Source organism: Thunnus maccoyii, chromosome 8 (genome assembly GCF_910596095.1).
Source record: "Thunnus maccoyii chromosome 8, fThuMac1.1, whole genome shotgun sequence".
Lineage (NCBI taxonomy): Eukaryota > Metazoa > Chordata > Actinopteri > Scombriformes > Scombridae > Thunnus > Thunnus maccoyii.
In genome coordinates, this window is record NC_056540.1 from 11,085,319 (window position 1) to 11,109,199 (window position 23,881).

General features: G+C 43.2%; 1 protein-coding gene and 1 long non-coding RNA gene across 5 annotated transcripts in view; one reads left to right on the forward strand and one right to left on the reverse strand.

Annotated features, from left to right (window-relative positions):
* ebf1a (EBF transcription factor 1a) overlaps nucleotides 1-6,539 on the forward strand; it is a 58,050-nt gene extending 51,511 nt beyond the window's left edge. The window contains exons 14-17 of one of the 4 annotated variants that reach the window (XM_042419677.1): nucleotides 1,176-1,355; nucleotides 3,501-3,698; nucleotides 3,923-3,991; nucleotides 5,235-6,539. In XM_042419677.1, coding sequence (XP_042275611.1) covers nucleotides 1,176-1,355; nucleotides 3,501-3,698; nucleotides 3,923-3,990 — 446 coding nt within the window. In that variant the 3' untranslated portion in view covers nucleotide 3,991; nucleotides 5,235-6,539. The remainder of the gene's footprint in view (nucleotides 1-1,175; nucleotides 1,356-3,500; nucleotides 3,699-3,922; nucleotides 3,992-5,234) is intronic. The other 3 variants (XM_042419678.1, XM_042419680.1, XM_042419679.1) reach the window with 3 other exon arrangements.
* On the reverse strand, nucleotides 61-23,622 carry LOC121902397. The gene is made up of 3 exons (XR_006097531.1): nucleotides 23,490-23,622; nucleotides 17,482-17,580; nucleotides 61-764 (listed from the first exon to the last, which is right to left on the reverse strand). It is a non-coding gene; the product is annotated as an uncharacterized LOC121902397 (long non-coding RNA).
* Nucleotides 23,623-23,881: the final 259 nt, after the last annotated feature.

Sequence of the window (23,881 nt, forward strand, 5' to 3'; positions counted from 1 at the left end):
CATGGGAAATGTGCTGGTGATTTATTTATTTTTGTCTTTTTTAGAAAGAGAGGGGATGGATAGTAAAGATGAGTAGTGCGATAGGGATACTTTATTTTTCATGTGGGAAATTCAGAGAGGGTGATTTGAGAGCATGGAGGAAATAAAGAAGAGTCTGAAAAAAGGAGGACAGGAGGAGGAGGAGGAGGAGGAGGAGGAGGAGGAGGGGTGGCAGCGACGAGAAACAGGGAAAACTTGAGGAAAGAAAGAAGGTGAGAGAGTGAAGAATGGAGAAAAAGAGAGCCATGGATGGAGTGCGATGGAGAAATATGAGTGGGTCCTAGGGGTGTGTATATTAGACTGGGGTCGGCCCCTGTCTGACAGAGAGAGATGTGGGTGCAGTCAGTGGTGATTCATCACATGTATCAGGGGAAGGAGAGGAGAGTGGATGGACCAGCCTCTGGATCTGTCTTAGTACTTCCAATGAGCTTCCTCCCCTCTTCATCTTCATCTGGAAATACCTTCAGATATGAAGAAAACAACAGACATCAGCTGCTTGATTTCTGGCCCATGGAGTCTTTCCAACTCAAAGCAGATGAGGACGGGGAATTGGTGACACCTAATTATAGAAGAGTACAGCTACTATGGTAGTGGAGCGCAGCCCTTGTTGCACTAGGGAGCAGAAATTCCCGATGTTCAATTCCAGCTGTTTTTTCTCCAGTGTCAGCGTTTGGACCTGAGATGTATATTTATAGTCTTTCTTCCATCCTTCTGTTCACCACCATCTGTAAAGCATAATGGAGAGAAAGGTCCTGTCAGAAATACTGACTTGATTCTTTATAAATTACAGGAGCGCTGCAGAGGCCTTTTAGTGTTAATTGCCTTATCAATATATCTAATTTTGGAGAGGAGCCAGCAAGGTTAAAGGGCTCTTGTTTCAGTGGTTGGATTGCAGCTAGTTCGCCCTCATATCATGCTTCCCCTGCTCTGTTCATTGCTTTCTCACTGTGCCACATGCTGTCCAAGATTTTTCGAACATTTCTCTTGGCTTATATCGCTACATCTATTAGCCGTGTAGGAGAAAAGAGTGTTTGGCAGCGTTGCATGTAAGCTTTCTTGTTTTGTTTTGTCTGCCATCTGCTATACCCCTAAAACCTATTCTCTCTGTCTGTCTCTTCTTCTTTCCGTATCCATAGGTTTCAGTAGGAGTACAAGCAGTGTGTCCCCTCATGGTTATGTCCCCAGCTCCACTCCCCAGCAGAGTAGCTACAGCTCTGTCTCCACTAGCATGAATGGCTACGCTAACTCTGGCATGGCAACCTTGGGCACCTCGCCCAACTTCCTCAATGGATCTGCAGGCAATTCGCCCTATGCTAGTGAGTAAACACACTACATCCGAGATCCTAGACACAATCAGCCCTTAGATGAAACCATGACAAAATCAAGGCATGGAAGGCGAAAAGATTGAATCAGAGCCTTTTTGAACATAAAAGAATAAGTCTTTGGCAGGAACTGAGAATGTGAAGCAAGAACAAGATGTGACAGACAAGGATAAAGTCATGCAGTTCAGCTGGCTCATCTGTTTCTTTAAGAACAGAGTCAAACACAAATCCCCACTTTATTGGCCAGGGGAGCAGATCACCTTCCACCCCCCCCACACCCCCACCCGCGACACACACACCCCACCACCCCTGCTCACACACACATTCACCCTCTACATTAAAGACCCTTGATTAAATCAATAAACTAATTGCTAGAGAAGCAATTCCATTTCAGCTCTTTGATTCCTGGGTGTTAACAAGTATTTTAACAGGCTCATCGGCCCCACACAGACACTTTCAATCAATGGCCCCTCGGCCTGCCTTTGTAGGTCCAATTTTCATTAATTGATTAGTTAGGCCCCTTCATAAATGGATTATGACTTTATTGCGAGGATTTGTCAGGAAGAGCCATAAAAGCTAAGTGTTGGATAATAACAACAATAAAGGCAGAAGCAGATATCAGAGGGCAGGTGAAATACGACTGGGTTGATTGTAAAATCACTGAGGGGGAAAATGCTCTTAGTGTATTAGCAGACAAAACACAAACCCGGGAGAGGTGGATGGATGGGATGATGTCAGAGGGAGACAGGATTTAGGGTTGTGAAGATAACCTTTCATTTTGTGTCTGAATATCAGTCTCATGATTGTGACTTTGTAGTGAACTTTGTAAATCCAGCTCACTTTTTCAAAATGTGGTTGTGCTGTCTTGCATGCAAAATCTTCACAAAATTAAATCCAGAGCCTTAGTAATGCTGTGGAACTAAGGTTGAGAATTTCACAAATGTAAGGCGTGAAGGCCTGGTCACACTCAAATTTAAAACATCAACATTTTACAGGGAAATCAATTTACACCAGTGTAACCGTGGCAATCAGCTGATTGAAGTAAATCCACTCAAATTTTACTTTGGTCGTCTTCGACTCACATATTTGCAGCATTGACCAATTGCAAACCATCTTGACAGAGACACCTTGGAGAGAACGGAGAGTCAGGGAGTTCAAAATGGCTGAAGCTACCGTGCCATGTCACCATCTAGTTTTATTTAACTTTAAGCATAAACTGCTCCACAACAGAGACACAGTTTACAGACAGTTAAGACACAAGAGTAAACTGTACCAATAAGTCTTTTGGAAAAGCTGTGTGAGCTTATTGTCACATTAGCAGCTGAGCTAATGAGCATGCTATCAAGCGGGTAGCACATGACTAAAACTAACATGTTCCTGGCTGGCTAGCATGTTAATCGTTACTAGCCCTGCAAGTATTTACCAAGCTTAGAATCAAATATTTTTTGTGAAGACACACAGATTATTTGGGTGTGCCACTTTCTGGTGTGACCAGCTCAGAAATATGCTCATCAGCTGATTGCATCATATTTAAGGTGGTGGCAATAAAAACACAAAGTAATATGATTATTGTCAAGCAGATGTTATCAGCCCACTTGTTGTAATTTATTGGAACCAGTGGCTCTGTCTGTTGATCTCTTGCATGATTATCTGTGATAAAGGTGATTTGGGAAAGCCTTGTTTGTAAGTAGCACTGAAAACAAATTACGGGTACGACACCCAGAGTTGGTGCAGAGATGTTTATCAGGCCGGTGCCCCTGAGCACAGGATGAGTCATCAAAACAGACTGATCAGAGGAAAAAAATGCTCTGGGCTGTTTTTGGTGTAAGTTTCCATCTAAACACATTTTTGTCTTAGCTATGGAATATCTCACTGCCAAGCGATTGCTGAAAACAAGAAAAAGTTGCAAAAAAAAGTCTAAGCCAGTTGATTCTGAGTCCAAATTATTATCCCTCCTGCCATCGTCCATTGACCAGTCCCTTTCTGTTCGTCCCGTCTGCCCGTCCTCTGCCCTCGGCCCTCTCTCTAACCCCGTCTCTCCCTTTTCCGTCTTCATCTTTCCTCCCTGTCCTTCTTCCCTGACATGCTCCCTCTGACCCCTTGAACCCCCCCTTCTCCAACCCACCTCTCTTCTCTCAGTCGTCCCGTCCAGCCCCACCATGGCCTCGTCGACCAGCCTGCCCTCCAACTGCAGCAGCTCCTCTGGCATCTTCTCCTTTTCTCCAGCCAACATGGTGTCCGCCGCCGTCAAGCAAAAGAGCGCGTTCGCCCCCGTCGTGCGACCCCAAAACTCCCCGCCACCCACGTGCACCAGCGCCAATGCTAACAGCCTGCAAGGTAAGCTGCTAGACAGGTAGCCACTTAGCATTTATCCACATAATAGAGTGTATTTCCACACAAACATTACTGTCTACGCGCTAATCCTGCTCTTCTTCACCTCCTTTTGATAACAATTTCTCACCTTTCCTCTCACCTCTGCCTCCTATGCTCTCCCTTTTCTTCCTCCTCTTCACTCCCTGTTTTTTCCTTTCTTTACCCTCCACTCTCCTTCCTCACTTTAGATCAGTCTTTTGTGGACTCTAGCAAGTACTCATCAGCCAGCTCTCTGCAGGGCCTGGCCTTCTCCTGAAGTACGTTATCCCTCTCTTTCGTTTTCTCTTTCTCCTGTTTCTTTCCGTTCCACGCTCTCCCACACCACTCGTTTGCACCAGCAGCTCATCCTGCCCTACCCTTCCTTCTCTTTTCTGTTTTTATTTGTCACTCTTGACTTGTCATGGAGACAGCATATGTGTTCCATTTCCTGTTTTCACTTCCTGCTTCCTGCCTGTGCTCCGGTGGGTGTTAAGGGGGGTGTTATGCCACCACGGGTCATTCTGTTCTCCCATTTCCATCAAATGCAGCACGGGGTCTGTTCGTCTAGGCAGGATGTTGTATGGTGTTGAGATCCTGAGAGAGAGAAATGATGGATGGGAATCTTTATCAGAGCCCCAAGCTAAGCACTTCCTCACTTCCTCTGTCGGCGTTGATGAGCGCTGACCATGGTGACCCAAGGGCCATTGGCCATTGCACGCTGATCACACTGACACACATGCACACACACACAGGCGCGCACACTCACACACACACACACCACTCTGTTAATCCCAACAAGCCAGAGACACTTAGGAAATAACCAGGGAATTAGTGGATTGGAGGGAGAGGGGAATCAATAGGGAGCCAATATGTTATATGAAAAATTCCTCCCTGTGATGGCTTCTGTGTAAAAATGGGGGGAAGGGAAAGGAGGTAAGAGGGGGTGTGGGGGGGCAGGAGTGAGGCGGTGACGTAGGAGCTAGTGAGAGGCAGAGTATGATATAAGAAGGTAAAAATGTGAACGTAGCTCAGTATGAAAGGCTCATGGATCCCATTTCTATGTTCGAGTGTTGAGCGCAATTTCATCGCCTCTTGTCATCCCATGTCACAGCCTCTCTCTCATGTTTGAATTACGCTCCATGATGACAGCCTCGCACAATGGGCTTGCACAGTGTAACTGCTAACAATTAACAGCGGCAGCTCTTGCATGAAGCTATTCAGAAAGCCTGCGAAAAAGTAGAATGATGTTGCCGGTGCGCGCCAAGTTAGCGGCGCAGCGGAGAAAAATGTTTTGATTTTGGGGGCCTCGGAATGAAGATATAATGAGGGAGAGTCGTCTTTGTTCGCCAGATGCTGGAGCACATGTCTGTTATGTGACTGTTGTGATGACAGATGAAACCCAGCAATCATATGACTGACCTCTCTCTCTCTCTCTCTCTCTCTCCTCCCCCCCCATCACCCTCCCATCATCTCCCCCTCTCTATCTCTCTCTCCTTCCTCCCCCTCTTTTCCCACAAGCAGCGATTCCTGGGATGATCGTTCCACCCATGTAGAGGATCTGGGATAGCTGGAGATTGGGGAATGTTGAGAGGAAAAGACACAGTAGCGGAGTCTGGCCAGTCTCTGTTATGCTCCAGAGCTGAACTGAAGGAAGTCAAGATAAGACGCAGGACTCTGTTAAACTCAGGCCTTTCCATTGGGATATCATCTGAAGGGATAGGGGAGGAGAAAAAGGGACAATACGAACCTTTGTGATGTTATTTCCCTCTTGGTTGAATTAGTGTAGCTTCTCTGACACCGCGTTGGATGGAGTGTATAGAGACTGATAGTTTGCCCACAGTGTGACACTGACCTCATGAAAAGAGCATTTATTTATCTTTATGTTTATGCCTGTAAGGTTTGGGTTTGATTACTGGAGGCCCCATGCCATCTTGCAATCCGTAGCTCGCACAAACAACAGTGAAGTGTTGGTTTGGCCATGAAGTTTGTGTAACCTCTGTCACAATAGAAGATGCTTTCCTTAGCTCAGCCTGCTTACTAAAACCACATAACAACACACTGGCCAAATGGAACTAAGGTCAACAAAAACATAAAAAAACAAAGAAATACAGAAAAGAACAAAATCAACCCTCAATTTTGCTGCTAATTATCCCATGAATCTAAAATGGTGTAACAAAATCTCCCTAAGCGATTTCAACATCAGAAACCATGCCTTTCTTTCTTTCTGTTTTTTTTTTTTTTTTTTTTTTGGTTGGTTTGTTTGTTTGAATTTTAATAAAACTGTGAGGATTGAGCTGTTTGCAATATGTTTTTTCTGCTTGTCATGTGAACAAAAGGTGATGGTTAGCCAAAATTGTCATTTTTCGCCTGAGATTTTAGGTAAGACTTGAAAAGCCAGAGGATGTGTGCGTCCAGCCAGCACTGTACTGAAGGAGTCTAGCAAATATCAAATTAGAATAAATGCGTGATATATGTGATATATTTTTGTATATAAAAAAAAAGTTGAATTTTTCATTTGACCTGTCTTTCTTTTTTGCAATAGCTATAGTTTGAAATGTAAACATTAAATGTCTTAAGGCAGCTTCTCAGTACAGAAGATAGATTTACTGTGTGTTGTCAATATCTCATCTGCTAAACATGAGAAACATGGATTTGGATACAAAAAGGGGATTCCTGTAAAATATCCTATAAATAATGTATTTATCCCTTGTATTTGTACATTGCCTCTCACCCTCGTTTAGTTGTGTTGTGTAAGTTTAATACAGTAAGTGAACATATTTCACAGTGTTTTGTTTCATTATTTACTGTTGTCTCTCACTATTTAAATGTGACTTTTTTATCTTTTTTTTGTTTTTTTTTTTGGTTTTGTATGTTGATTGTTTTGCATCGGTATACCATGCTTTCATTTGTTGATTCAAAAACATGCCATTGTCTATTTTTGTATTATTTGTAAGTTAATAAAACATTTCTGTTTTTTTCCTTATGAAAATGTTTATTGTATGGCAAAAAAGTAGCATCTTATTCAGAGTATTTGGTTGAAGTAGATTTTTTAAGAATATATACACACATTAATATATACTGTAAATCTATATCTTTTTGTTTGAACTCTTTGAGGCTTTCGGATTGATACTGTTCTTGAACTGATAATATGCATGGGTTCTTCTCTTGAGTGACACTTTCTTTTTTGTGTGGAAACCAGGAGAACTAAGAAATTGCTCTGTGTTTTTCTTTCTTTGTGTTCCTCTTTTCCCCCCCTCTGTTCTTTCTTTTCCTATGTTATTTATGCCTGCTTACATACTGTATCTATATACTCTTTCTTTTTTCTGTCACTGTAATCTTTACCAGCAGTCTAGATGCCTTAACAATGCAAACCCATTCTTCATTCAATCACGTGTACAGTTTTCTACCCTCACCACAATTGTCTATTGCCACAGAGGAATTCATGGGATCTTGGGGACAAAGCACAAACCCACTCTGTTTGGTGGTGAAGCCAGACTAGAATACAAAGAGCCATAATTCAACAATCACACACACCCCGATGTACTATAATACTACAGCAATGGCACGCTTTGAAGGACAGTCGACGCTGAGAGGTCTGTCTCAGTGGTGCTCATTGCACTTTAGTGTTCACAGAAACACTTTGTCTTTTTTTTTGTAGCGATTATGTAGCTCTTTTTCAACTAATGAAATAATTTCAACCGCATGATGGTAATATTTCTCATTAACCACAGGATCACAACAGCATGACAATGCAGAGCTGTTTTAATTGTAGTACAAAGGGGCGCACAGTGAAGACAAGCACTGTCACAGCACAATTTTTAATCCCACACATGGAGTCACAGTTCAGACTCCAGTATCTGACAGTCGATCCCCCAGTCATTCACTCCCTGTATTAGCCTATGGACAATACAGCTTCATTACAAGCTAAACAGAACAAGAACAAGTGAGGAAGCATGAAAGGGAGCTCCTTGGCCCCTCAGCCATTTCTGTAGTCTTTTCTTTGTGTCTGCCGTGTGTCTTCAAGCTGTTGCTGGACAGAGAATAGGGCTTTTCTCTCTGCTTTTCTTTTCTAGAGCCTGGTTTTGTTAAGTGGGTAGAAAGGAGCGTTTTAACAGAGGCGCCTGCTGACAGACGAGTGTTTTTCAGGCACTTGTGTGCCTGTGCTGGTCTGGGCCAGGGCGGGAGGGGCTGCATCATATCTGTTTCAAATGAACTACAGAGGTCTGTTGTCATACAATGGCTTCTTTGTAAGCAAAGTTCCATCCTGATTATGAATATCGGTAATGGGTGACAAAGTTTTGTATTTAGGTAACAAACAACAAAAAAAAGATGCAAACCAAATAGCTGGTGTCTATTTTTTCCTCTGTTTTGTCTTTGACTGCAAATACACTGAACAGCTCTATGATATAAGGGAAGAAAAAAATTCTACTGTATAGATTATTGTTTTTGATGAAAATTGAGCTGTAAGATAACTTTTGGACTCTCACAATGTTGAATTAAAGTTACCTCTTGTCTGTGACTTTGTCAGTTGTCCTTTTGTTATTTTAAAATACGACACACTTCTGATTTCTGGGAAAATGTGGTTCATTCAATTAATGGAGTACCAACAAGGATGTTTTTTGTGAGTTTCTTCTCTTTTGACTGAAAATGTCATCAGCAAATAGCTGACAGGCGGTTGACTAAGAATAGAGAAGGACTGGCTAAGACTAATTCCACAGGTCAGAAACAGGCCTGCATCCCCTCCCCCTGCTAGGCCCCTTTTCTCTAATGAATCTAATTCATTAATGCATTACTGATGGCATGGTGAACATGGTTAGCCTGACAAGTTTCCTCCTAAACATATTAGTTAATGATGATTCCAAGGTTATTAATTGCGAACGCACCAGCCCACCATAATTGAGTCATCATTTGCATACCCGGTCATCAGCAGAAAATTAATTTCTTTTTTATTTTTTGCATATCTAATTTAGGAGGCTGCTATTGGATTAGCTTGTGAAAATAGCGGATCCCAGGATTCTGCTGACCTCAAAGTGTTCCCGGGTCTCCACGGTAACTGGAGGCTTCCGTAACGCCAAGGGGGAGAGCGAGACAACCTGGAAGTACTGATGAAATAAGGACTCATAAACACTGCGTGTGTTTGTGTGCGTTGGCCTCCTTAATTGCCTATAGGTTCATAACTGCGCAGGGCTTTTTCTCCCATATATCTAATAACAGAGTTGATAGTTTGCTGACAAACAGGAAAGTGGGTTGTAGTGTGCACGATTTAGCTGTAAGAGGTGGGATATTGAATTATGGAGGTTACACACTCAGTGCTGGGGAAAATGAGTCCTGGAGCCTAATGTTTTTGATTAGTGAGCCGAGCACCGCTGCTGTGTTGTATCGTGCGGCTCCAGGGATTCAGCTTCCCCAAATGCAGCTTGCGGTGCAATACACACACACACACATACCACACTGACACACATTCAAACACACACTCATAAATCATAAATACACATAGACAAAAGGTGAACCCATTTTGCTCTTTATATCCAGCAGCTTTTCAGGCCCAGATAGACTGGTCAGTGTGGGAGGAGGACAATAGGAGTGGGAGGCCGAGGGCAGCGTGGAGCCAGCAGACCTCAGTCCTCTGGAGACATAGCATTAAAGACGCTATTCCTGGAGAACTACTCTTCTGGATACAGAAGGCAGAGCACATCAAGAGAGGTGCTGTTCAGGAGCTTCTGTGCTACTAGTATCCTAATGAAATATATTAATGCACATATTCCTCACCATCCCGCTCTCCTCCTCCTCCTTCTCATTCTCCTCCCTGCATGGACACATGAAGGGAGGAAGAGCGGAGAGGCGTATTTGAAAGAAAAACAGGAGTCCCCATGGGGATCCCAGATAAAGAAAGGAAAGGAAAGAAATGGAAAGGAGAGAGGATGGGAGTGGGGTTTGAGGGGGGGTATTCAGGATGGAGGTAGACCTAGACAGTGAGCAAAAAACAAGGAGTGGAGGAATGAATATTAATAATATTCTATGTTGGAAAACAGTCACAATGGACATCATAGAGAGATGCAGAGAGACAATGGGAAGCAAGTTCCATTCCTGGCCTTACTTAACTTGTGTGTATTTGCAGGTGAATATGAGCAACTCCGCCTTTCCACATCTATGTATGCATGAAACCCGCCTGCCAGTAAGATAGAGCATATTTGAGTACAGGCATACCTAGGATGAGTGTGCACTCGCATTCAGGTTTGTGCTCTCGCTTATGAGGGTGTGTGGTCGTTTCCCACAGTAATTATCCCGGTGACTGTGGGTGTCTGTCTATGATCTGTGTGGTACCTGTCAGAGGGAGCCCGGCAGAGCCCATGCTTTATATTCCCTGTAATTGCTGCTGCTAATTTACTGTGCGTTGGCCTAATGAGTAGGGAGGTGAGGGGCTGGGGTATATAATGGATGTTAGAGAGATAGAGATAGAGAGATGGATTTCACCACTGCCGGCAGAGAGAGGGAAAAGGGGAGGAGGCCGGCGAACTGTGTGTGTTAAGCAAGCATGTAGAACACTTATCTTTATTGTTCTACTAAAATGAAAAAAAAAACAACAAAAGATAAGCTATTTGGCCCCCCACCACCCAGCCACCCGCCTCCCACTTTTCCCTCTCCATCTCTTTCTCCCCCCCCCCATCCTCCCCTCAGCTGACGGTACAGTGGCGACTGCAGCGAGCGCATTAGACAAGCTTTTTGTTATGTTGATTAATGATAAAAGCAAATCCATAAATAATATAGATTATTTATTCCATTTATTCAGATGCTAATTAGAGCTGGAAGCAGATACCTCAGAGAGATGCCTTTTTTTTTTTTTTTTTTTTTTTTTGTTCATCTGTTCCAATGCAGCCAGATAGACCAACTGACATTCAGACAGATGCAGAGACAGTCAGATATTAATGTCATTCACACTTTGAAGCACCAGTGGTATCTTGTGATGGGGACACGTCCACCCTTCATTTCTCCCTAATGAGGTCGTGATAGAGGCCAGTGGTTCTGGCGCACACACACACTCTGTTTTTACACACCCTCTGTGCACACTCTTGATGAGCGCTGGATTGACAGGGTCGTCTTTGATTGATGCACCGCGGTCCTTCCACATGTTCTACAGCTCAGTCATTTAATTATGTTTCCTAAGCATCATTAAGTACTATTATATTCTATCATATTCTAATGAGAGAGGTGGCCAGTCACAGGACAAGCTAATTGGTGATTAATGTTGTGTATCAGTGAGAGACAACGCAAGATTTGCCATTTAATGACACAACACTGTGTTTAAGTGCTGAATATGTAAAAACACAAACAGAGGGGGGAAATTAGAGCGGCCGTGATTGAAATCAAAACAGATATTGGCTCTTAAAGGTCTAATCTCTCACTTTTCCCTCTTGGCCCTACACCCACCCACCTCCCCCCCCCCTTTACACATACACACTTCCTGCATTATTCTGAATTGTTCACCTCTTAGCCGCATTACACACACTCACTCAGATAATGCAGGAAAACGTCACCGCAGACATAACTCACCTGCTCCTCGAGATTAACCACTAACTCACTATTGATGCACTGCTTCACAGGTACGTACGCACATGAAAGTGTGCACACACACACACACACGACACACAGACACAAACATCCTCATCTGGTATTGACATGCCGTGCAGCTGTAGGTGTTTCCATTTAAGGTCAGTCGATTGCCTTAAGTATGTAATGTTAGGAGGGGGGTCCGTAAACATGTCAAATTAGCAGTAATGAATGACCAGGCGCCGGCAGGGGGAACTGTCAGGGTGCACACCCAGGACAATACATTACCCTGAGTTATCCTAGTCTGTCCTCCTCTAACACCAGATAACACACACACACTGACCGAGCAGACACAGGGTGTAAACTAGTGGGACCCATTCAGCGGTCACACACTCTGCTTTAATGGGTTTTGTGGCTGATTGGTGTCCAAGAGACAAAAAAAAAAGACCTGAAGCAAGAAGGCTGACACAATGTTAGAGTATCGAAAGTTCAGGGGGGAAAAAAATATTCTAAAAACAAAGTTGAAAGATTGACAGACGCAACCGGGATGACAGGGGGGGAAAAAAGACGAATTGGAGAAAAAATGTATGAAAATAGATAGAGAGATAGATAGAGGACTAAGCTAGAGGGAGAGAAAACAAACTGTGGTATTTATTTTTTCTTCTCAGTGTTGAAACAGGAAAAGGACCTCTGGTTTAATAAACCATGAATCCTTTCACAGAGGGTTTGTATGTTATTCTTCGGAGAAACAGATACGTGGGGAGGGAAAGAGAGACAGAGAGAGAGAGAAGCAGAGAGCAACGGGGGGAAAAAAAGAGATGCTCTGCAACCATATGAATTTCCCTCTTACCAGCACACACACACACACACACACACACACACACACACACACTCCTCAGCCCACTTCCAGGCTGTAGCCTATGTTAGTTTTGGGTTGGAAGTGTGTGGGGTGGAGAATGGGGGGGGGGGGGGGGGGGGGGGGCTACACATCCTCCTCAGTGCAGCCTGAGAGAGAACAAGCATAAATGAGAAGTAAAAGATATACTTCCCATCTGTAAATGATTAAATCTTTCTCCTCTTCCTCTCAGCATTTGACAGTTTGTGAAAATGACTCTCTAACATATTCGCTCCACTCTGATACACACACACACACACACAAAAATCTTCATTTCACCACAACAATGCATGTACATCGATGTGTGGCACATACATAAGTGGAATGAATCTGTCCACTTGAATTCGTAAGCTTGTTTTTACTGTATGCACTGTGGATTTAGTGATAAATAAACATGTACACAAACATGAACCTACTGTCTCTGTATGTTGTCTCCTTTCTCCCCTCACCCGCACTCCCCCGCTCTCCCTCTCTCCTTCCTGTAACAAAGGTTACATTGATCATGTTTCTAAAAGAGACTCTGTATTTCCACATGGCCCTGCCTCTGATATGTTTTTCTTGGCAGGTCGGACTTCTACTTTTGTCATTCACTCAGCATATTTTAACAAATTAGAAACATTAGAAACCAGGATGGCGGTAATGTTTTGGTTTGGTTTCGAAACTCTTACGGTCCCCACAATTATATTTCAAAACAGGGGCGAATTGTTTGACAGCCGAGCGGAATAAAACCCTAAAACAACTTTTTCATTAGAAACACATGCTCTTGCAATTAGAACCTAGCATTATGTTAATGTGTGTTTGCACTGGTTCATTTGTTGTCGTGTGAACGGTGACGCCGTGTGAGCGCGTGCGGGTTGGAGTGAGTCTGCGTGCACATGTATGTGCTTTTATACGTGTGAGGGTGTGTGTGTGTGACTGTGTGGTTGCCTCTATGTGTGTGTGTGTGTGTGTGTAAGGGACAAAGGGACACAGTGCTCCACATAACAGCATTACAGATGGCTGTTGTGAGTGGTTGTGACAGTGAAAGCGAGTGAGTTCCCACTCCATACAGATGTACTCTGAGTGACCTTACAAACACAGTGGAACTAAAACAGGCCCCCTACCTCTCGCTCTCACTCTGGCGCACACTGTCAATTCTCACTCAGCCCTTGCGGGGCACTAAAAGTTGTTTCCTGAGCCAGGAATACATCAAGGGCCAAGAATATATAAGCAGGGAGCAGGAGAGATGCATAGCTAAGGTCCAGGAAAACATAACTTGGTCTAAGTAAATATTGGACTGAAGGATTAGTAGCTTTTGCCACCTATAAAAGCAAGACAAGTATGCCAGCCTGAGTTAACGACCACATGCTCTGACTTTACCCTGGATTGTTTTACCAAGGAGCTGCTGTGGACAAAGAGGACATTTCAACAAGTTCACTTTATGGAGGAAGAGGGGGGAAAAACTAGAAATGACTTTACTTAGCTGAACAATTACCCCTTCCTTTCACTGCTATGGGGACTGTACAAAAATTATTTGGCTGTGGAGGGGGGGCTGAACTTCATTTTTCACACCATAAAAAAGCATGACCTCCCCCTGCATAAAGTAATTTTTTCTTTTGGACTCTCCCCTTGAGTAAGAGTAAAATGCAATAAACTCCCTACAATATCTCAAGATAAGTACTAGATTGATACAATTAATTTCCCCATTGATAACATTAAAGATGGTATATCCCAATTTAAACTTTAATATGTTAATGGAAGGATAATTTTCATACAGCCACTAATTGCTTGTACAAAATGCAGTGGCTAGACTATTAAGTATTAATTGGAACTGGCCGTAGATCTCACATCACTCCTACTTTAGCGTCACTGCGTTTGCTGCCAACAAAGATCAGGATCAATTTTAAGATTCTTTTAATCACTTATAAGGCACAGTTTAGCACCGAGCTACTTAGCCCTTACACTACTGAACGGTCACTTACATCATCCAACCAGAACCTGTTGGCCATACCGCGTGCCAAACTAAAAACCAAAGGTGATGGCGCTTTTCCTGCCCTGGCACCCAGACTCTAGAACAATCGCCCCCCTCCCATTAGACCAGCTGAGTCTGTTAACTGTTTTAAACAATCTTTAAAACCCAATCTTTCAGGACGGCCTTTCCATAACATTCGATAACTTCAAGTGTGTGCTCTGGGTGGTGACTGGTTGCTGTATGCTTTGTGTTCATATGTGCGTTATGTCCCTATGTATTCTTTTCTGTTTTTCTTGTTCTCTTTTTCTTTCTGTGCCAATGTTGATGTAAAGCACTTTGTTAACTGTGTTAAAAAAGGTGTTATACAATTAAAGTTTCATTTACTTACTTACTTCACAAATGGCAAAATTTTGACAGGATTGTTGTCATCTACGTATTGCCAAATATACCTTTATGACCTGTGGCTTACACAAAAGCCATATTTTTTATGTCGTTTTTTTTTTTTTTTTTGCAATGAAACTCGTAAGAGAGAGAAAACTTGGTAACACTTTACTTAAAGTTTCCCTATTTAGCATTTCTAAGCAGTATGTAAACAGTTAATAAATTGTTAATAACACACTATAATGTAATTATAAGCAGATATAAGGACATTTTAAGTGTTAATTAATGTACAATATTTGTCAGAAATTATAACTTACCCTATGAGGACATATTTTATAATATTACAACTGTGTTTTACAATATTTTCATTCACTATCTGTTTGTACACCAGCATCCAGTTATAGGCGTCCACAAGAGGAGTTGACAAATATGTCAATAAATACTTATATCTGCTTACCACTACATTATGGTGTGCATTATAGTGTATCATTAGTCATTCATTAAATATGTATATGCTGATTATAAATGACAAACAGGGGGACTTAATGTAAAATGTTACCGAGAAATGAAATGAAATATTAATCTGGGATAAGAAAAGGTTGAAAGACCCTCTCTTACTCTTCCAAAAATGATCACTACCCTCTCTTCAGCAAAAGGAAAAAAATACACAATCCTCCCCCTTTTCTGACACAAATAATTTTCACACAGTCCCTTATTATTCCTGTCTCTTCTTTTTAAAATATAAATACATTTTAAAGGGTCTGTTCTGGAGCATTCCTCTGCTTTCTGTGATGTTGAAGCTGATTTTGATTTTTGTCTTTGCTTGCTCATTCTTTTATTCCTCCACTGAGCCAGCTCTTTTCTGGTGGTGGATTGTGAAACAACAAGAATGTTTTTTATTCTCGTGCGGTCTCACCCACAACATTTGTTTCCAATTTGACAGATTTTGGAACACAAATTCTTGGGAGAGAAAATGATGGTTGCACGATGGTTCAGAAGTAAACCCTTTACGAAAATCCTCCACCTATCCCTCAAATCTCTCCCCTCACTGTCCCGATTGCTCCAAGGCTCCCTCCTTTACTTCCTTCACCTCGACTCCTCTTTCCTCTGTTGGTTTAAGTCCAAACAAAGTCACCTCATCTTGTATTGTGGGAGAGATTGTAAAGTTTTCATTGAGCCCATGTGGAAGTGATTTGGCTGTAATCTCCAGTAATTGTGACTGTAACACAGAAACAGGCTGGAACAGATTGGCCCTGTATTTTTCTTCAGGGTCACTATGGGCTTATCTCAATATTTAGCGTCTTGCCTGATTGAGTTATCATATCACATTTGCTGTTAAGAGCTGAGTGATGTCAACAAATGTAACCTGAGAGCACCGAATGTTGCTTTAAATCACAAAGAGGAAGGTTCCTGTTTGTGGAAAGCACACACATCAGTGTCAGCGCGACCCGCCGAGACCTGACTTTTTAAAATGCATGACATTTAAGACCGCTGTAGAGATGTGAAACAAAAATGCTGTTAAAATATCCACTATTACAGTGTGACCTATCCTAGATCTGAACCCAGTTTCCCCCGACCCGTGTCACACACACACACACACACACACACACACAGAAGTCAAGAGCACTCTGCTCAGTTGCTGCTGAGGTGCAAATGGTTTGTCTCTACGCATCACTGACCCAATGCTGCTCCTTCACCTCCTCTCTCCTCTGTCTGCTTCTTCTTGACTCTGTCCATCAATGCTTCACCTCGGTCACCCCTCTCTCCTTTGCACTTTTGTCTCTGTGCCCTTTTCCTCTCTTCCCATAATTTGTCTCTTTGTCCTCTGTTCATCATACTTTCCATCTTTCTGACTCACAATTTGTTTTCTCCCTGCTCTCTCAGCCCCACGGCCCTCACTCACACATCCTGATGAATGAGTAATCTTGTTGCATTGTACTCAGTCATCCTTGTCCATGTTCGATAATGTCTCATTTGATTCTTCCTACTAGTGTTCAGTGAATGGCAGAGACAGAGAGCTGGAAGCCATGCAGTTATCATAAAGAGCATGTCAACTGCGAAGCCACAAAGCCTACAAGTGATTAAAACCCTTCAACTCAGGGTTACTTCATCACAATCATTAGTCTTTTCTTGTCCTACCTTCTGGCTGTAAAACCCACAGAGCCTTACCCTCCCCGTCCGTTAATAATATTCACTCTGCCTCTGATACATTAGCCAGTGAATGATAGGGCAAAGCCCTGGCCTAATTGCTTTCTTCTTGTAAAGTCTCAATTCATTTTTGCTGAGGAGACACGGAGATGTGTGCCTATAGCGTGCGCATGCATGAGCCGACACACAGCAACACACAGAACCTGACGTGCACACTTTCACACACTCGCACTTACATTTACACACAACCCCACCTTCCCGCTGCCGTTTTATGATGGATGGGGCTGAGGATGCATGGGGGAGGAGAAGGGGAGAGAGACTATAAGACTGCACATGTGCGTGTATGTGTGTGTGCGCACGAGAAAGTGTGTGTGTCGGTTGGAAAGAAAGAAAAAGGGAGAGAGTAGGAGAGAGAGAAGCCGAGCTGAGGAGCTCTGATTAACGACACGGAGAAGGGGTCCCAGAGGAGCTGGGGGAAGAGCAAAACTATCTAGGGCCAGCTGAGAGAGAGCGAGAGAGAGAGGTTGGAATAGAGAAAGGGGGAGGTAGGGAGTGGAGGAGGGGGGGGGGTGGGGGGGGGGGGGGGGGGGGGGGGGGGGGGGGGGGGGGGGGGGGGCACAAAAAACAGTGGGAAAAAATGGGGGGCGGTGGTTCGAGAATCTGTTTTCTTTTCATACGTTTCATTAAAAGAGATTCACAAACACATGAAACTCTGCATATCCATCATCATCATTGGCAAATACGAGTATGAGCTTTATCCCTGTTAGCTGCACAAAGCACTCCTTCTCTTCTACCTACCAGATACGACACACACCCATCAGATTAAATCTTCTCGCCTTACCTACCTTACGATCCTGGAGCCTGGTGCCTCAGGTTTCTGTCCACGGCGCTGTCAGAAGGGGAAACAGGGTGTGTGTTGCCAGAGCGCAGGCCATCACCTCTCCCTGATTGCACATGAGAGTAGAGGTAATGGGAGTGTAATAGCACCTTAAGTACCCTGCTCTCACTGACACTGGCTGTATAGCATTACCCCTTTGGTCTGACTGTGTGGCAAAGAGTGTGTGTACATGTGTGGACGAAGGGGTGTATGCATTGGCATATGTGTGTGTGCAAGTTTTTTTCTGTGTGCCAATCCGTTTGTCTGCTGTGGATAAGTGTGGAGGTGTTTGTGTGTGTGTGTGTGTCTGCTGAAAGAGGTCTGACTGAGGTTTGAGTGTGTTGTGTTTTCCCTGAGGGTCGTCTGAGCCGTAGCGATCAAAGAGAGAGATGGAGGTTAACTGACCAGACCTGAGAACCTCCACAGAAGGACCTGAGGGACTCCTCTCTGTTAGCCCAGGTACCAATCATCTGACACACACACACAAACACACACAATCAGTAGAGCAGTGAGTGTAGAGGGGGGCAGTTTGAGTGATCCGGAGGGATTTAAAGATCTGTAAGGCCCAAACTAACTTTGTCACTTCACTCATGAAGCCGTAGCCTTTCACACAGTATCCATTACCTCAGATACTTTCTCTACAAAACATCAAATAGCTTTATCCCAACTCCTACCTCTATGCTTTCACAGAGAGATGCCTTCCACTGATATGGAAGTCCTGTAAAGTGAGTGTAAGTTATATAGCGGAGGTCCTTAGAGAGAAACTCAATGACTAGTCTTGTACTAGAAAGTTAGACTGTATTCCTGAGTAGCTCAAAGTAACCGACTCCCACTGAAGGACTGAGAGTGGCGCACTTCTGCTGGAAGTTATGTTGTCAAAGGAGAGAGAGGGAGAAAAAGAACAAGTGCATTCAAGTGTGCGAACGTGTGCAAGTGTGCAAATGTGGAAATGCGCGAGTTGCAGGAGTGGGTGTGCAAATGCACGTGGGTCTGAGTGTGTGTGTGTGTGTGTGTTTGAAAATGAATGAGAGATAACCATCACAGGCAGCTGCTGTGGTGAGGAGAGACGACTAGCACCAGCTAGATGCTGCAGGGAAGTTTCCTCGAAAACAACATTGACTACTTGTTGATTCCATAGGTTCTTACATCTAATACATATTATTGTAGAAATCAGACATTTTGTGAGAGCTTTGATTCCAAACAGTCTGTCATATAGAACCTCACATCAGTGCAAAAGCATCAGAAGTGAAAAAGTATGCAGATAATTTAATTATATAAAAGTAGAAACACCAAAATGTAAAGATACTCAATCATAAATCAAAGTTCTGCATTAAAAAAACAACTTTTATGAAATAAATAAAAAAAAAAATAAAATACAGGAAAATGTACTTACATGTTAAAAATAAAATTATTAATTATACAGAATGGTCACTTTTAATCTTATATTATTGTATTACATGACTTTATTATTATTACTGATTCAAACATATCAAAGGATAAGGCCGGCAATATATTTCTTATTGTGAAAGAGACAAATAGAGCTTACGTCTTTGTGCCATAGACCTCCATTGTTGTCCAAAAACTACTGAGCCTCTCCATTGCATTGACTGACATGTTCCCTCATTAACATAAACATGGGCACTGTAGTTTTTTGAGTCAAGCCTTCATACTGGTACACTGTCCGTCTGCCATAAATGGTCACCAGCACAATCAATGTGTGTCAATCTACAGCTGAACATATTACCCAACAAATGCACTATTCATCTATGTTTGACTAATGTTTGATAAAAACTACAGTGTCCTGCCTTTTCAGGAAATGACTGCGCCTTTAAAAAAGAATTAAACTATCTATTTGTGAGCTGATTTTCAATACGTGTCTTCAGACCATATCTAAAAGCAAAAGTGTTAATGATGGATTCCTTCTGGCTGCATCACAATGCCTCCCTGATATCTATCCAAGTATCTTTTGTGTCTTGTCCAAATAGGGATATAACAATGTACAGTTTCCATTCAAAGCCATTCATGGCAGTGTGCTCAGTTGTGCCCACAAAAAGTGATGGAAGTATTTGCATGAAGAATGAAAAAATGAGAGCTGTAAGCGTATACCGTAATTAAGTTTAATCATGCATAACTAATCATATGTTGTATGCACACAATGTTAATCTGCAAGTTAAGTGCGATTACAGCTGTCAAAGAAATGTGAAGTAAAATCTATAATATCAAATTGTAGTGAAGTAAAAAGTGGAAATAGTAAAGTCCAAGTACAGCAAAATTGAAATTAAACACAGCACTTGAGTATTAGTTACTTTACACCACTGCTGTAGTGTATGGTGTCTTGTACAGTATGCTGCATTTCCTGTATGTGAGGAATGGTCAACTGTCCTTTCCCTGAAATAAACAAAGTATATCCTCTTCTCTCTAGTTAAACATGACCCTAACGATGACATTGAGAGCCAGCCTGTTTGGGTAGGTGATGGTGGTGTATGTATCCATGTGTGTGTGTGTGTGTGTGTGTGTAAGGAGGGGTGGGAGGTGGGGCACAGAATCCCGCTGCTGGGTAACATCTCTGTCAGGACGGCTCTGCTCCGTCACCACCCCGCTTCCACACACACACACACATATGCACACACACACACCCACGCACTCCATCAGCACCCGCTCAGGGCTCATCAGTCGCAATGGAGCACATGTGGCCGGAGTATTCTAAACAAAGCTTTATAAAGAGCTCAACTAAGACGGCCCGATGTGACAGTCAGGGTACTAATGATGCCTGGAGACCGCTAAATACGCCACTGACAGACCTACGGCCTGCATGCCATGCACAGACACATCACACACAAGTTTTCATTTTGGCATGCACTGACAAACTCTTGCAATCACTGTGGCAGGGTGGAACACATGCTCGCAGTGGCAAACACACAGATGCACACAAACTCATACACACACACACCTTGTGCCCAAGGGCATCTGTCCGCAGCCTAAGAGCTCCCAACTGTTGAGGAAAAACAGCTCAATTAGCTCAGTGGAGGAACTAACGAAATATGTCTATACATATACACACACACACACACACCACCCACACACATACACACACTCAGAATCGCATTGATCCTTTCCCAGTCTGTGGCTCTAATTGGTGTGTTGATGATACTGTGAGAGTGTGGGATCCTTCAGGCAACCATAGAATGACTTCCAGCTCTTTATTTCTCATTTAAAGTTGAAATACACCCACAAATCCTCCCAGTCGCTGCAAACTATATTCTACCTGATATTCCTTTTGAGATTCTTGTCTTATGTCTGGGTTTAATCACATTTTTTTCTAGCGCGTGGTAATGCCAAACCTGAGAGCACTCCAAGATCACAAAAAGCACACACTGCAGCCTTAAAATCAGAGTGTTCCCGTGCCATAAATATCTAATAGCTTGATGACTTTGTTGCTCCCAGTAGATTGAACAGTTGTAAAAACCATCTATCCATTATGTGCATGTCCATTAAAACTACGCACGCAAATGCTCAATGAGCACCTCCAATTCAAATATACACAAACCCTCGCACACACACACACACACACACATACACGCACACTGTTACAGCAAGTTATTGAGAGCAAATGGGGTAGAGTTATTTCCATAAAGGGTCTCAGTGGGTCTCAAGGATCTCTGCTCCCGCCGACTGGGAGCGATTTAGTGAAGCACACACTGGTATATTAGTAACTGAAGACGTCTGGGGACAAAGCTGCTCTCTACAAAACCCTATCCCTCCACTGTGACCTCTAGAGCATTCACAACTGGGACTGGGAGGCACTCTCCATCTTTCGCTGACTATCTCAGTTTGTTCTCCTTTTCTCTTTGACTTTTGGGTCTCTTTTTTTGCTATCTTCTATCTTTCTTGAGAGCGGGGTTCTCTTTTTTATCCCTATATATATTAGATTTTTTTTCCATCTCCCTCCTCTCTTTCCATTCCACCCATATTCTACTCTATTTTCCACATTTCTCTCACTACAGTTCTCTCTCTTACATCCATCCTGTCTCTCTTTCTCTTTCTCTCTCTCTCTCTCTCTCCCCCCCCCCCCCCCCCCATCCCTCCACTCCTTGGCCCCAGGGACGGACTGCTGATAGACTGTGTACACCAGCTGCCCAGGGGCTATTTTTAAGGAGCATTTGTCCTTCTCCTTCCCTCTGGAGACTGACTCAACCCAACAACATCTCGTCCGCGCACACTCACATGTGCGCACAAACACACACAGGCATTAACACATGCACTCATTAGCCCATGAGCATGCATGCCCCACACTTTCTTCCTCGCACACATCCACACACATCCTCCATCCAAGGGCATTCTGTAAATGTAGGGGCAGCTTGTAGCGCCGTAGCCCACTGCTTAACTGCACAGGAGCCCAGGCGCTCCCCAGCCAGCCTCAGAGGGCTCATAAAGCTACCCTCCTCCCAGGGCCTGGCTAATGCGCTCCCTTGTTCTACCCCTGCCTTACAATAGTTTGTAAAACAATACTGTAAAACACTGTTGCCGAGTATTGCGTCAGGCTGCTTTCATCACTAAACCCACAGCAGCCAATAGGGGCACTTGAATAATGCATACAGGAAGTCAGAAGATTCAAGTTCGGTGGCACCCCGCAAACTGCAGCTTAACACCGCTGTAGTCTGTCTTATTTGACCCTGCCTCCACATCATGTTGAAGAAATATAAACTTAAGTACTGCAAAAAGAAGAGATGGATTTGCAGAAACAGAGGAGGAAAACGTTAGACAGAAAGCTTGTCAGAGACACAAGAATGAGTAAAGCAATTAGTCTGCTCACTGCTAACACAACCGTGAAAAATTCAGAAATGTGAAATTATTTCAATTTTCATTTGTAACCTCGGTAATAATTGTAAAGGAATTTGTTAACAAGCTACTAAATTATGTTCAAAGCATAAAATCTAGGCTGCGAACCTTACTTTTGTGTTGTGTTCAACCGCTGCTGCTCAAAGCAAATGTAAAATATAAAATGAATCCTCAAACAACTGCTCCAGCAACCTCGTTAAGACATTATTTACTTTCATCGTTAGCCAGGGAAGAGGACACTAAAAATCTGTCAGCAGCCTGAAACGCTTCCTCGAGTGTCTGAGCACTGTTTAATTGTGCCATTTATCAGCCAAAAAAAGCCTTCACACTCATAAATAAACACAATGCCCGTGCAAAGGAATTATAAAAATGTCATGGCTAACCCACAAGTGAGGCCAGTGTTGATGCATATTAAGCGATTTAGTCAGTGAAGGAGTGGAGCAAAAATATGATGGTTAATTTAAGAGTCATTAAAATTGTATGAATGTGCATTGCGCTTGCTTGGAGTGGGATTTTCTCTGATCGGTAACGAAGAGGGAGAAAGAGCAATACAAGCTGCCACACATTGTGGTCTATAAACTCACTGATTGATCATGGTAGAGCCAAGCAAACCTGAGAGGGAGGCCCAATCAATGTTTCTGAGACTGTGGAATGTGTGTGTGTTTATGTGTGTGTGTGTGTGTCTGTGCTTGCGCGTGTGTGTGCATGCGTGCAGGTCTGTGTGTATTTATGTGTACTTGCATGCAAGCATGCACTATTTTGGCTGTACATGTTTACAGCCTTGTGTGTTTCATACATATTGAAGTGCACGCATTTGTGGATATGTGTGTGTGTGATTGTGTGATTGTGTGCATGTGTGCGTGTGTGTGTGTGTGTGTGATTGTGTGCTTCCCTCATTTGAGGAAAGACAATGTTCTACATTCCACAGGGGAACAGAGTCATTACCGAAGCAGGAACTCAAGCCTGGAGGCCACGGCTCTGCATGTAGTGTGAATAGATCGAGCTAGTTTCTCACCGAGACGTGCTGTAGAACACACACTCCGCCATTACCAGTGCCCTGCAGTTCAAACCTCACTCCCACCTTATTTCAGCTTGGAAAAATAGGTAAAGTTGACAAAAACAAACAACTTATCTCACCATGGCAGCTCTGAGATGAAGCGATCATTGCATTATGCGCAGACACTGCAACCCCATCAATAATTTGTGTATCAAATTCAAAGTAAGTGTTGAGTGGACGTCTGTGAGGTGACTTGTAGATCTAGACGGCGTGAATTCTCTGTGACTCCGAGGCTAAGCTTCATAATCAGCCGCTGAGGGATGTGTCAGCTCTGAAGCCCTCTGCTGCCCTCTGTTGGTGACTGAATCTCACCCAACGTTCCCACACAATGCAGGTAGAGACATATGGCAGCTGTCTATCACTAAATAACAGGTGTGTCAGTGATTCTACCTTCTCGTGCTCTACTCCTCTCCTTTTGTCAATTTCCCTCCTGGCATAAAGCAGACAAAGTATGGCTGAGTTAATTTCCCCT